At 36.4% G+C, this 15,199-nt stretch overlaps 1 protein-coding gene across 3 annotated transcripts; it reads right to left on the bottom strand.

Moving 5' to 3' along the window:
• Positions 1–41: 41 nt before the first annotated feature.
• LOC116497625 (solute carrier family 35 member E2A-like) lies at positions 42–13,693 on the bottom strand. Of its 3 annotated transcripts, none has more exons than XM_032201482.1 (11): positions 13,557–13,693; positions 12,935–13,087; positions 11,003–11,243; positions 9,194–9,706; positions 8,344–8,479; positions 7,330–7,457; positions 6,332–6,452; positions 5,505–5,558; positions 5,047–5,119; positions 4,252–4,397; positions 42–3,591 (listed from the first exon to the last, which is right to left on the bottom strand). In XM_032201482.1, the coding sequence occupies exons 4-11, from the start codon at positions 9,516–9,518 to the stop codon at positions 3,345–3,347; spliced, it is 1,230 nt and encodes a 409-aa protein (XP_032057373.1). In that variant the 5' UTR covers positions 9,519–9,706; positions 11,003–11,243; positions 12,935–13,087; positions 13,557–13,693; the 3' UTR covers positions 42–3,344. The 3 variants fall into 3 exon arrangements, with proteins under 3 accessions (XP_032057373.1, XP_032057372.1, XP_032057374.1); XM_032201481.1 differs by having other exon boundaries at positions 12,949–13,087; XM_032201483.1 differs by having other exon boundaries at positions 12,949–13,087; positions 13,564–13,693.
• Positions 13,694–15,199: the final 1,506 nt, after the last annotated feature.

The raw sequence follows: 15,199 nt of genomic DNA, 5'->3' as shown, positions 1-15,199 counted from the left end.
GTTACATTTAAAAAATAAAGAAATATATAAAAAAAAAAAAAAAAAAAACACAAAAAATCATTTTATTGTACCTCCGAGTAAGGCGTGATTCCAAAGATCGCTTAAACAAGTCATATAATGGCAACAAAACTAATACAAGGAGAATTTACAGCAATCCAGTGTGACAAGGGCAGTTCCTAACCAGCTCTCTTTTTAAGACCATACACAACTAGAACTTGAAACACATTAATGTGGTTAGGGAACGTAACCATAAAAAGATTACAATACATCACATCTCAGGAAATACTATATACAGTTTCTTTATTGTCCATCCTTTGAGCTGGGAAATAATGTCATTTTAGTGCCATAAACCACTGCAGGTAACATCTCACAGGGTGTGCATTCTGCAACAAGCACTTGTGTTAGCTCAACACTGCAGGAAGAAACAAAATCTCACCTCCTTGCTTTATTTTGTTTTTGAGAAGTGACACATCCTCTTCCCAGAAGCTAAATGCTGAAATAATACAAGCCTAATGGTGCTGTTTGTTAAACCTGAAGCAATCCTGCTCGTTACCAGGAGTCATATTTAATTAATTAGGTATTTGTATGCTGAGATTTGCATGGCATTCCAGAAACAGCTCTATATCCAAGCTGATGCACAGATGTTCCTCTGCAGTAGCTAACAATGTCCTTCCACTACTTTGTGGATACGTTTTTGTTCTTGGAAACTTGAAGTTTTCCATGATTTCCAAGGGGAAGGCTAATCAGAGAACTGTTGTTGAAATTTTATACATCTCAAAGATCTGCCTTGTAACCCAGACAATGACCAGAATCCAAGAGCTTCTGTGCAAAGTAGTCAACTCCTTGGTTTAATAGATAATGTGTGAAATTGAAGACTGATATGACAAAATATCTGCTACCATTTGCACAACAGTTTGAAGCATCATATTAAGGAAGGTGTGCTGTTTCTACAAGAACATACTCAGCAAACGTAAAATAAATAATCCACTTAACTCTTGGTCATGGAGCTTGTCTTGATTAGTGCACAAGTATCAGGAATGTGGCTGTGCTAAATTCCAGTAGAAACGTAGAGTGTTACTGGAAAGGAATTTCCAAAAGAAATTGGGCAGTATGACTGCCATCATAAAAAGCATTTAGAAGGCAGAGAGCTCAGGCATAACACTGTAATGGGTTCTCAACATGGAAAAAAATGGTCCTTTTTACCAAACAGGAAGAACTGTTAACAGTCACTAGTCTGACTGGGGAAAGAAGAGGTCTGTCTTACAAGTGGACAGTAAATGTCTGGTTTACCTAGTCCAATAAAAATAAAGGCCAAGAACTCTGCATATAAAAGTACACAAGAGAAACACTGGAAAACAACCCCCCTAGTAAAACTAAATTATCATGCTGCCACCAAACAGGCAGGGCTAAACCAGGCACTAAAAAACCCAGCTGTGTTAGAAGTTAAAATTCCAGAGTATTCTCAGCTGTGGTTTCACAAAAGTTTTCCACTACTATGAAATAATATAAAATGCAAGTCTACTAGCTCACAGAGCTCAGTTGATGAAAGGCATTACCTGACAACTGAGTAAGACAACCAGAAAGCCATTTACATTTTTGTACTCCCACAAGAGTAAAAACATGGTACAAAACAGACTGCTGTCTGCTAAATACAGAGATTCTTGAAAGTATAACAACAAAAACACCTGAAAAATAGATCTCCACCTCACAGTCCACAGCTTTTTGCAAGTAGATACAAGCAATGACAAAATAAAATCAGACATCATACAATGATGAAAAAATGGCATTTCCCTCCCACTGAAATCTTCAGGGTATATACCTTGGGCACCCAGTCATGTACAGGAACATAACCTGAAGTAAGCAGAAGACACACAAGCACACGCTATTCAAACAAAACCAAAAGACAGGCTTCTTCAGATTGCCTGTATTACAAACACATTTTTGCCCTCCACAGGAATGGTTCACTCAAACTAACAGAATACCTCACATCGGAAATGTAAGCACAAGCTTCAGTTTTGCAAGAACTCCACTTGTAACTTCCTATTACAAATAATAATTATTTTTTACCACTATCTAAACTTTTAATGCCAAGCAATCTTTTAGAACAGAGACAACTACTGAAAAATCATCTCTATTTGTTAGTTTAGTTTTATTACCAAAAAGTCCACTTGAAGGTTTTTGTAGGTACATGTGTTGGTTTTTTTTGTTTTCCCAAAAAAAAAAATCAAAATCAATTACTAATATTTAAGATTATTTTAAACAAAAGACAAAAGCTTTTAATCGTTGATCAACCATGAAACAAAACTTCTCCAAAAAAAGAACTCGTTATCAGCCTCAGTTTATGGTCCCCTTTAGTTACCTTCGTCACAGATACCTCCAAGATTCTTCACACAACCAGACATGACAGAAATACCTTGCACATAGGGTAATAACCCCGAGTTTCTGAAAGGCAGCATTTTTGTTGCAGTCTTGGAAGCAATGTTTAAAAAAAATCCTCATAAAAATACATAAAACACAAAAAAAAAGTATATAAAAATGGTTTCTGATAGAAATATAGAGATCCTGGCTCCTTTATTAAAAAAAAAAAAAAAAGATAAATTTTGGCAATCTGTAAGTAACTGCACATATTTATTCCAACACTGTTTATATAGTGTCAGTATGTATAGTTGCATTTCAGTATTTTAAATACAGAAATATTGCGTCCTGGTTGCATGTTAAATTTTAGCAGAAAAATCCTGTTTCATTGCTAGCTTTGTAGTTGGAAATAGCTCCTCATCACTTCTTTGGGGCTGGGACTCACTTCTACAGTTTACTTCAACTAAAGCTATACCAAAATAAGTCATTTGCTGAGACAGGAACAGGGTGGGGGAAAGAGAGGGAGGTTCACCTTCCATCTCTACAACACAAACAAATAACGGAGGATGTGGCACACAGTAACCAACAACTTGAAATTTCAGTTATGCACCAATTTCATTTCACTGCACACCTAATACAGGGATGGGGCAATGTTTTCACGTTATTTTGATGGGTAAGGAGAATGGAATCATTTTCCTACAAGACACAGAAGTTCCTTCTCTAATATAGACTTGTGTGTTATTTGCAGTCAAAAAAAGATCAAAAACCCACATTTACCACATTACATGACAGTAGTTCCTCTGGTATTTCAGTTTCTCAGTAAATCAAGGCTTACTGGGTTCTTCTCACTGTTTTCTCTCTGCTTCAAGTCCCATGTCTGACCTGCTGTGAATTCAAAGGAACCACATCAGCATCAACAGCTGAAGAAACAACCGCTTTCAGGAAGGGCTCCTTTGAGTTGCACTAAGTTGTAAGAATAAGTGACCATATTAATCATATGGTTTCAAATCCTTGGAAATCAGTGGCTCAGTATCATCAGTCGTACTTTGTGCAGGTTGTGGGGCTGCAGCTGCCAGGCTCTGTATGGTTTCTTGTTGATGCTGCTTTGCCTTGTTATAGAGCAGAACTCCAATTGTCACTAGAACAGTCCCAATTGCTGAAAGGCTTGTGATTTTGTTACCAAACACAATAATACTTAGCCAGATTGACAGTGCATGCTTCACAGTACTAGCAACACTGGAAAGGAATTACAGAAGTTAGGGCCAAAGAAAATTCTCTCATATCCCACACATGATCACACCTTAATGCAGTAGAGTCTCTGTTTTGCTTACTATTAAAACACCGAGTCAGATTCCACTTTTCCTACTTAACATAATACTGTAGCCAAACTGGTTGTATATTGGCACTACTATCTTTAAACTCATCTTAATATTAGAATTAATGAGTCATCTCAGAGTTTTGTTTTTAAGCATGCTCTATAGCATTAGAATTTCAATTCTAGCTAAAACATACAACCCAGACAATACCAACACAACACCAGCAACGTAACTATCGGTCACTAGTGAGCTGTTACTATGCAGGTAATATAGTAGTATAAGCAAAAAAGAACCAGTATCTAAAGGATAGCAATATTATAACAACAAGAATTATTGTGTACACAAATATAAACACATGCTTTTATAGCCTGTTAGGTAGAGAAAACTAACTTCACTGAGGAACAAACCTAATGAGGGAACAAACCAAGAAGTTTTGGTCATCTGGATGTGAAAAGATTTCTTCTTACCTTTGGTACATTTCTGCATTTACATTATTTCTTTGCACAAAAGATTTATTACCTAGTTTCTAAGCAGAAATACTAAGAAAAAATGAGTTCTTGACATGAAAAGGCAGTTTTACCTGAAAGTCACAGGAGAAATTTTTCCCATCAAGGCATAGGCTGTAACACTTTGCAGGTGGAACAAGACTCCATCTATTAAGAGAAGTACAACAACATCTTGGTTGTAGCTGAAGCTCCTTCCACTTTTCCCAATCACTGGCACATCCTAAATGCAAAAAAGAGGATTTCATTTATACACAGATCTAAAAGTGAATTTTCACCCTCCTCATTATTTTAATAAGATATTAGTCTTACATTTAAATGTCAGCAAAACAAAATGTAAAACATACAGGACATTCACGTTCTCCAAGTTTTCACTCCTAAAAGATTAGAAAGAGTTCTTACCTGACTGAATTTTCTATTGTGTTCAGCTTTCCAGCAAGGTATTTTTGAACAGTGATGCATGGCAATGAAATGCCAAAATACAAAGGATACATATTTATTGTGATACATTTTACTTACCTCAATTTCGCTCTTAGAGAGTTAGTATTCCTGCATACCACATAAATATTGATAAAAAGTCAACAAATACATAAAGATTTGAAATACAAATCTTACTTAAAACTTTAAATGCATTTATACAGTCAGACAAGATCATGATTTTTCCTCTCTGAAATCCTGAAATAAACCTATGCTTTTTGGGTTACCTGTCAAATCAGGCCTGTGACAAACCACCTCTTTCAACATTCTCCCCTCTACCCACAAAGCTCATACAAACAACAACAACAACAAAAAAGGAGGAATTAAAAGCAAAATTAAGGTTATCCATATGCATAAGTTAAAAAAAAATATCTGTGTTAGCAAATTCAAATTACCATGAAAAATATCCAAGCTGGAATAAGCATGACCACTGCAGCAGCACTTGTATAGAACTGAAGCTCTGGGGCCCTATAAAGGAAAAAAACAAAAAAAAAATTTCCTTTTTCTTAGAGCTGAAGAAAGCTGCATCAAATTTAAATAAAGGCCTCCTTGATGTCTGTAAATACAATAATAAGTAATAAAGAAAAGTTGTGTGCCAAGCTTTGGGAACAACACATTCAGCAATCTCTTGCAAAGGTAGTGTTTTGTGTTCCGTGTCGGCCAAAATGGACTGAAGTATAAAAGGCAAGCATTTTCCAGACCAACACAAGCCGTCAAATTTTATGGTAAAGTTTACGTTTCAGAAGTTCAGATAGTTCTTGGCAGCTTACTCCAACATAATTGTAAATACATTGATTCCTTATGCAGCCCAATGTCAATCTATAATCAAATCTGAAAAATTTTAAATACTTACGAAAATCTGTATTTGTCTCCACTGAGTAATTTTTTGGAAAAGACATTCTGCAAACTAGAAAAAAAAAGACATTTACCTGTAGATATTAGTTGCAGCAAACAAAACAAACCATGAGAAAGACAATTGTTTCCCTTAGATAAGTAGATATACCTTCTACACATTCCACCCTCTCACCCAATCTCCAACCAAAGCTAGGCTTAAATTTTACCTTTTTCTAAATACTACATAGATTTAAATGAAATATTTTAAAGTATGATAAGTTTGAAAGGATAGAAAAACATATTAATGGAGCAAAAAGCTCTAGCACATACCATTGTTACTCTAGTGCACCTCTCTTGGAAAAAAAAAAAAAAAAAAAAACAGTTCTGAAGCATATTTTAGAAGATTTCATACTCAGTCTTAACATGCTGTCATGCCTTATTCTATATGTAAATTCCTTATGAGAAGAGTAAGTCAATACATTATTTCAAAGTGTTACTTTAAATAAGAACATGAGAATCATACCACCACCACTCTCAAGGTGAAATGTGACCATTTTTCAAAGTAGTTGTATTTTACATTCATCTCCTGCTCTTTTAGGATTATTACACAGAAAACTGCAACCAGCTCTGTGACTTAATGTAAAATGTTGATATACTGCACATGAAAAATGCTTATTTTATTTCCTCATGTACCCTAAGTTTCAACTTTCAGAACCATTTAGTCTTTGCTCTGAAACAGAAACAATTAGAACCCTAAATTAAATAACCCTAAAATAAACTAAGTAAAAATAAACCATTGCCAACCCCCCCCTTTATTCCACACAGTTACCTGTCATTAAGCCTTACCAGTCCATAATATTAGTAGATAACGCTGCTGAGAAACCTAGGATGTTGAAACTGATTTCAGTAGCTGTACACAGAGCTAGCCCACCCATAACAGGAATGAGAGAGAGATTAACCAGCAGTCCTGAAAATGACAAAAAAAAAGTTCTAATTAGTTTCATGCCCAAGGACAATATAGTATATAGTTTTTAGAAGTTTAAATTTGGCCTTAACTTCTTTATTTGAAAGTAAAAGCAACTTATTTGATTGCATTTTAAAACTCAGAGGTTGTAAAGTGAGATCTCAGTTAACAGCAATATGCTCTTGCGAACAATATGGACATGCACTGACTGATAAAAATATCTGTCTTGGAGAAGAAAAATGGACTGACTGTCTTCATTTAATCTTTCTCAACAAATGACAGAAGAAAATTATACTCTCCCTGTTTACTCTGTGATTGGATTACTCTTCTTCCTCTGGCTCATTTCAGCCTTTTGCCATTTGAGTTTTGCATCAGAAAGCAACCTATACATTGCTTCTGTATAATTCCTGTGATTTATAGCTGGCTAGAAGCAAAATCTCTTCAAGCAAATAGTATGCAATTGCATGTCAAATTACAAAGAAATTATACTGGGGACTTGAACTGTGGTAAGCCAGCTATTAAGTTTTTAGCAAGAGAGTGAACACAGTAAATAAATTCAAGGTTTTTAAGTTCTGAGAGGCAAGCTGTCCTCCTCAGAAGAAACACACAGAAATTCAATTATTTAATGTTCCAATTACAGTTTCTTGACAGAAAAACAACTTCAGAGCAACACTGCCCTTACACAGCTACATTAAAACAAATCTTTTTTTGCTTATAAACTATCAACATACTGTGTTCAACGAGAACAATTCTTTCAGCAGTATGCAATGATCTACATTATTTCAGTGGTATCTCCCTGTCCACGGCCAAATAAATGACGCTATTATACAAGATATAAATATGATTGTAAAATCATATTTAAACAGAGAACAGTACTCACCAGTGTATTCCCCTAATATCATCCTAGACATGATAACAGTGAATATAGGTGCAGAGCTTTTAACTGTTTCTGCAAATGAAACAGCCACATTTTTCAAGCTGACAAGCCCCAAGACTACTGTTGCAAATCTGTAATTGAAAACCAAATGAAATTAAGTAGAAAATAAAGTAATACTTTAACAGTTGCTCTTAGATATCTAGCACAGAAAAGAATTGCATTATACTTTCTCTAAATTTTACCTGCAGTAACTAAGAATATGGGGAGGCATAACTAACAATCAAGTTATCAAATTGTGGTAGCTTGACTGAACTGCAGTAACTGTTCAGCTTTATTCCACGGCACCTGCTAAGGAAATTACATCATTTGCAGTTATCCACCTGTGCTGCAAGTTAGGTATGCTACATATTTACCTATACTTTAAACAACTACATCACAATAAAACTGCTCTGACTTAATAAATGGTGCCCTGATGGTTAATTTTAGCACTGTTATCCTATTACCATTTGTGCAGTGCTGAGAAAACCTAATTACATGTCTTTTTCTCTCCTAGACCACAGACGGATGCAATTCCGGCACACAGCAAATAATTACTTTTAGAAGGTAAATGTTAAGTCCATATCACTTGAGGCAAATTGCTGGAAAAGGTGACAGAACAAAGAAATGTCATAAGAAATACTACTATACTAAACAAATATCAGCCTCAAAAGAGAAGAGGAAGAAAGTAAATGGAAAGATAGCATTATGAAGAGAAGTATGTCATGAAAGAGGTTAAAGTGGTGGTAGACAAAGCTAGCCAAAAATTGACAGTCAGAAAAATTAACATAGCATTTACCAATAGGAACTAAAAGTAAGATTATCTTGTGATTTTGGGGAAGAAAGATGAATAGTCTTTTCCAAACACCTTCCAGTCTTTCTATGAAAGCAAGAAAGAAAAGGAAGAGAGAATAAAAACATAGCTTCTGTTCAGAGGAACACAATGAACAAATGGGATATATCTCTAATTTAACCTTTTACCTCATTAATCCAACAAACAGCATTATCATGATGAAATTGGGTGGATAAGAGATGCGTGTTTTGTGCTGGTACAAGCAGCATGGAACAAACATTTTTATACAGCCAATGAAGGTGGTTGAAAGCATTTGAACAGCACCTAAAAAGATATGGGAAAAAAAATAAATCAGAAGACAATGGGAATGTCAGATAAAGCATCATGAGAAAATTTCTTACATAAACTTATCTGCAGTGTTTCTAGACTTTATGGATTCTCACAAAAGCCCTTTACTTCTACATCTACCATCAAGGCAGCAGAATAAAACAAGATCACAGTTAAAATGCTTTTTGTTTGCACTTAAACAAACAAACAAACAAACAAAAAAAAAAGAAAAATAAGCCCACTTGAAGGCAGCTCTTGTGTTTTTACACACAAACAAGTTAATATTGTTAATTATCTCGTTAATCAAACAAGTTAATCAGTTCTGTAGACTATCAACAGCTTACTCAGTTTTATTACATTTTTCAAGAACCCACACTACCCTCTTGCAGAGAAAACCAAAAATTTAATTACACTCTCTCCCCCCCCCAATTCTTATTTCTCAAGTATCATTTTACAGCTTCTCTATGAACAAAATTTCATTGCGTCTTCCAGCAAGTGGAAGGATAAGAGAAGGAAAGGACACCATCAGAAACTCCTTTAAAAGCTGAGATTACAATTTACAAGTTCTGAGCCCCAAAATCCATACCCACATCTCCTAACTAGGTCCTTTTCACTTCAGCTGAACCATCTACTCCCTCAACTTTATATAGGAGGAGCTGTTATTGTTAAATACGTTACTGGAATTGAAGTGTAAATGAAAGGTAGGATTACCTAGCATGCTGGGCTCTCCTTCCAGTAATGAAAGAATGTATTTGTTAAGAAAAAGAGTGCAAAAGCTGAAGAAAAACCACAAAGTGAGGTAGATGAGAGCATGAGAATTCCAGATGCCCAAGTCTGACTCAATGACTGTAGTCTCTGTGATAGTTATTTTCAGAACGTTCTCCTCTGGTACACTATCACTCCTTGCAATTACAAATTTTTCACTCCTGTTAGCAAAGAGTGAACCCAAATGAAAGAGTGGTTTTCCCTTTGGCTTTTCTTCAAGGAGGGGAGGGTTGGGTTCATCCGGTATCTCAGCACTTGTCGCAGTTGACATGATGACATTAACAAACTAGTATCCGTCCTTAATACAAAACAACATTGACTTAGCACAGAACAGCACTTTGAGCGAACAAAAATATCATGTGATTAATCTTTCATCTCCAATGGCCTCTAAAAGCACATTTGGTCCTCCAAATAACATCTTGCGTAAACTTCAGATGCCTCTTCATGTGCTCCGTTCCACTTTTTCCACGTAAGAATGAAAAAACAGAAAGAAAACAAAATTTAGCCATGAACATAATGACACTTTAAATCCCTAACACAACAAAAATACCACAGTTTTACTTGCCATTTATGAAAGATGAAAAGTATCTCGTCTTCAGTCTTTCTGGCTGAATTTTGCACTGTTAATGTGGCTATGACCTTTACCTTTCCTAAATTATGTAATGTTTGTTGGTATCATAATGCTAACAAAGTCCAAAGAAAGAAAGAACACTTGAGCAGCTTATCTGCAACATTAAAATATGTGGTCGGATTTATAGCTTTCTAGTTTGCATTCTCTATTTTAGGAGCAAAAGAAAAAAAAAAATCAGATGAGAATGAAGTAACAGAAAGTCTTTTGCTCCTCAACAAATAAGCACTATGGGAAATTAGAGTTTAAATGTTGTGTTTTTTTAATCTAAAAGTACATTTGCTGGACAGGTAATATGGTGGGCTTTATGCAAATAAAGAGGTTCTTGTATGGATAGTTAATCATTGGACTTCCTGGAAAAGATGTCTGAAATAAGATCATAACACTACAGCGCATCAAACAGTGACAGCACAGGAAATAATCAATGGTAAGACAAAATACAAGGGTTCTAAACAAGAGCTACTGCACCTGCCCTGGTTTTGTTAATAAGTGAACAGGATACACTATTTTCTTCATGCTTTCATAGTGTCCAATGTGGCATCTCAACAACAAAAAATAATCATAAAGAGGCACTAAGAATTAATTATATGATGTCAGTTGACATATTCTACTTTACATGGAAATTTTCCACTCCTTGTGTGCTCTATTTCTGTTATAGCCACGCACAGAACACTTCCACCCCATCACCTTATCCCTTTCTATTTATCAGAGAATCACATTAGCAGCACATCGAGGTACAACACTTGACACATTCATGCTAGACCATATACACACAAGTGTGTTATCCAGCTTAAAACAAAACTGGGATAATATGGGAAAAAAGAAAAGATGCATTTTTTACGATAATTTGCTATGAAAACCTGGTTCTTTATTTGTCCTTTTTCATGTCTTTTAGAAAGAAAGAAATGAGGAAAAAAAAAACAAAAACTATACCTTTAGAATTGTTAAGCTACCAAAACTTTGTTAATACTTCTTCTATTTATACTACTCAATTAAAAACAAAAACAATTACACACAACAAACTTCCACCTTCAGTAGCACTGCAGTTTTGTATTTTATATCACAGATTCCACGTGTAGCAGGAAACAAGACAGCAATAAGAAGAAACACACCCCTAAATTACTGACCTGCTGCCTTAAATCAACTGGAAATCTTAAATCGGCTGAAAGAGTTCTCCATCTGGAAGCAATTCAATCATCCTCCCTTAAGAGCAACCAGCAGCTGATGTTTACCAATAGATGAAAACGTGGCAGTAGTTGGTAGACTGTTTCTGTTGGATTACGTGCAAACATTGAATCTTCCAGCTCACAAAAATGAGAAGCATGCTGCACATTTTATACTATTCCTTGCAGCTTCTCCCATTTTCAACTATATTAACAATTAAAAAAAAAAAAAAAAAAAGCATTAAAGGTTAAAACACAGAGAGCATAAACTTTGAAAGCCTCAAATTTTGATTTACAAGAAGTAACTACTTGTAGTAGTTCAAAGGTTCAAAGTTTACTTAGGGCTGCATTCATTTCAAACTTAAAGGGGAGCAGAGAAAAACCTATTCTCAAGGAACTTTTAAGAGTGAAGAAAATAAATAAATGCACATGCAGCTAATGTCTTCAAGCATCTAATTTTAATAAAAAATACTACTCTCCCTCAGTTTTTAACAGAGTAGTCATACTTGGATGAGAAAAACAGCACTGACTCCTATACTCGCATCAAATTGAACCCAGTCCATCATGGCTTGGTTACTAAATCACTTACACTATTTTCTATTGTGTACAGGTGGCCTTTGTAAGAATAAACATTATTTTGCTGCCAGCCAGACTGCATGAATATACAGATAGCTGTCATTTCTATATGGCACCTTCTCTGGAAGTGGTGTCACAGTTTAAAAAGCACCAGCTCACAGCTTCTGTAATACACGGTAGCCCCTTCACTCACTCCTCCTACAATAAATGAGTATTGGACCAAACCACGGAAGCTGTTCTCCACTGAAACTTAAGGCTGCAGGAAAAAACGCTGCTCTTAATCCCTGCTAGGATTAGTGCACATCACCTACTCTTAATCCACACCTATGCAGTTTAACCACATCATTGTGACAGCAGTATGAAGCCTACATGAATAGTTTACTACAGAAAGACACCTCATGTTTTGCAGAAAATAAAATGCAGAGGCAACACAAATTAACAAGAACGTGCACACTGCATTTTTGCATTAGTTTTCATAAAAATGTTTTTAAATGCAACTGTAACACTCCACACTGAAGTAGGTAAGAGAACAAACAAGAAATAAACCCCATGTAAAGTTTTACAGCAGTAAAATTGTCTAACACAATTTACAAGCAAGCAAAATAAGTTTTCCTTTTCTGGTGAAGAGCAGGTTTGTATCACATCACCCCACAAAAAAAAAAAAAAAAAAAAGAAAAACTGCAAAGCCACAAGTGCAAGGCAGCTGGTGAAAACCCCATTGCAAGTGCTAAACAACATAACAAGACCCTGAAACATTCTGCAGCTGGCCTTTGCTGAGCTTTTACCAGAGCTGCAGATTAGGGAAGGGCAGTCAGCTGGGCTGCCTTCACCCAATTCTAACAACCCCCACTCATCTTGTTTGAAAACATGTTCAGCCATGTTTTATAAAAACCAAAAGGCAAGAGGAAAAAAAAACCAACTCGGATATTAATTGTTTCAATGAGATAATCAGGCATGCTCGAAAAATCCTCATAATAGTATTCACTTAGGTTTCTTTTCATGAGACAATGCAGTTTTAAGAAACTGTCAAAAATAAAAAAAGCAATAACACAATTGTTCAATATAGCCAAAGTCTTACCTTAGAACTGAAAGGCTAAAATTGTTTAAAGATTAACACATACAGTGATAAGAAACAAATTAGGCAGGTGAAAGAGGAAATATGGTGTCTTTTAAAAGTTATATGTACTGTGCCTAGACACTGCTGAAATAAAAAATAACATTTCCAGCACTACAGATTCTGTGCTTTTTAACTAACTCTTGCAACTCTAGCTTAGCACAGTTACAGATTTAGTATAAAATTGTGCTTTTCATAGAGCTGACCTTGAAGCAGATACCTTTTAGTCAGAGGCTCTCATCGTGTCTTATACAGCAAAGCAGTTTCTGACTATCACCATTGCTCGTGACACCGCTGGTTCCTTATCACACTCATTCGTCCATGACTGGAAGAGCTCTGGACTTTGGAATGATCACCATCTGACAGGGAAGATAAAAAGTCATTGCTATGATTCTTCTGACCCCTTGTTAATACACGGATACCTTTTGAGAATATCCAGAAAGACCTCTGCAAGGTCAGTCCTATATCCCACACAGAAAACATCAAAAAAAGTTGCAAGTATTTGAGAAAGCAGGGCTAACCTGACTGCAAAAAAAAAAAAAAATGAGCAGAGGTCAGTGTGCGTGTCGGAGCCTACAGCCACAGCACACAAAGCACCCACACGCTGCCTGCAGCAACTGCCATGCAATTCCTCCTTCCCAGGAAGCAGTAAATATTAAGTGATTTGCTAAATGACAATCACAGCACCCAAGACGTTTATAAAGGCAGACCACGAACACAATCTAGAAGCACTGATGCCTCCTGCACAAAGGGATGCCCAAACCAGCTGAGGTCGCCCAAGCCCTCCTTGTAGCCCATCTGCACGGCCGGTGGCCCCATCCTGCCCACCTTGTACCTCGGGACCGGTCCCGCAGCCCAGGATAGGGCTTAGTCAGTAAATCAAGGCGGTTTTAGGGTAAAAAGGAGAGAATAAATAAGTCGATCCAGTGCAAAGAGCCAGGGCTCCGCCGCCGGGAGCTGCCGGTAACGGGCGGGGAAGTGACGTCCCCACCGCCCCCGGAAGAAAACAAAAAGTAAACAGAAAAAAACCCACCTCAAATCCTTCGGAAAAAAAGGCACGAATCCTTCGTGCATCGCACAGAAACGTGCCCCTTTCTTTCCCGTTTTCTAAAAATCTCGGGAAGAGTTACTGGGAGAAAGCTACGTGCCGACCACGTGTGCTGTGGTGGAAAAGCAGGATGCGGGTTTTTGGGATAAAGCAGAAAAATCTAGGCTGAGATCACTTACCAACAGAGTTCTCCCTTCCTCAGCAGTTTTGAAGTTTCGATTCCACTGTAAAACATTTTTTATTCTTTTTCCCAGGAAAACCCTGCACTTGTGTCAATTACCTATTTGCTTTAATGCGTTTCTTAGGAAGAGCAAACAGTTCATGCTGTGATATGAGATTAAAAATATTATTCCTTTGCAGATAAAGCCCTGTTCAGAGCTATCATTTCCTAGGAAGATCTATTTCTGTGACTGTTTTGTCTCTGTAAAGGGTAACAGGGCTAACCATAGAGACACTTGTTCCACAAACTGAGGAAGATTTCACTATTTCTCTTACACAGTTAGTTAGAGTTGGTAAGAAACAAAGTGTATTTCCAAACATACATTTTTTTTACCAAAGTAGTAATTAAGGAGTGATTGAAGTTTCTTATTTCTCTCCATCTGCCATGATATATTACACATAGAATCTTCTGCTAAGGAGTAAGATACTTTTGCCATTGCTGTTTTTGCCAGTAGTATTTTAGGGAGGGGATCAGCAAGAGATATGCTGTCATCCAAAACACCTTTATGTGTGAACAGTGTGAAAAAACATTCAGGTTGTACTTTCTTCATGGTATTTAATTATGCAGATGTAGCAATGACAGCCTTTCATTTTCTGAAAGATTACTGAATGTTCATCAGTGCCAGAAAAAAAAAATTCTCATTTCCCATTTCAGCCTGTGCTGTTATCTGTTAGGGAATTCATGGGTGTCCACATTCCAAGGCTTGCCACACAATGCACATCTCCTGAGATAGGCCGTCCTTATTTCTGAGTGGTAGCTGGTTTCAAGGAACCTTCTTACTTTGCAAGAAACCAAGTATATGCAATTTGATCTGAAACATAAGAAAATGCTAAGTTTTCTCTCTTTGTTAAGTTCCTGCAAGGATGTTGCTTCACCTGAAATATTTCAATGAAGAAAAATATGGACCTCAGTTTTCTTAAAGCCTTCTTTTTGTTTAATAATTTATGTCCTACTAGAAGCAAAATCCAGACTTCCTTGGGTATGTCCTAATATACATGTAGCTTCAGCAGAAACTGTATATTCATATTCCTGGGTCCATTTATATTAAATAAAAATGAAACTTGAAAATCAATGCAACCATAGGTATTCCAGGAAGTCCTCATCAGTGGTTTTAGCAAGTTTTGGCTGTTAGCTAGCTGGCCAAAATGCTCAGGGGTGTAACACCTGGTGTACATGCAGGGCAGCTGGCCTTCACATTGATCA

Source organism: Aythya fuligula, chromosome 21, assembly GCF_009819795.1.
Source record: "Aythya fuligula isolate bAytFul2 chromosome 21, bAytFul2.pri, whole genome shotgun sequence".
NCBI classification, from domain to species: domain Eukaryota; kingdom Metazoa; phylum Chordata; class Aves; order Anseriformes; family Anatidae; genus Aythya; species Aythya fuligula.
The sequence above is the reverse complement of the archived record's forward strand: the minus strand, read 5'-3'. Positions and strand labels throughout refer to the sequence as shown.

Bases quoted from the DNA above. Each gene is read 5' to 3' on its own strand.
- LOC116497625 (XM_032201482.1), bottom strand. From the start codon at position 9,518: ATGTCAACTGCGACAAGTGCTGAGATACCGGATGAACCCAACCCTCCC. The intron at 5,559-6,331 runs GTAAGGCTTAAT...TTTTTTTTCTAG, and splicing joins TCTACTAATATTATGGACTG to TTTGCAGAATGTCTTTTCCA. The intron at 4,398-5,046 runs GTAATTTGAATT...TTTTGCATTTAG, and splicing joins CAGCTTGGATATTTTTCATG to GATGTGCCAGTGATTGGGAA.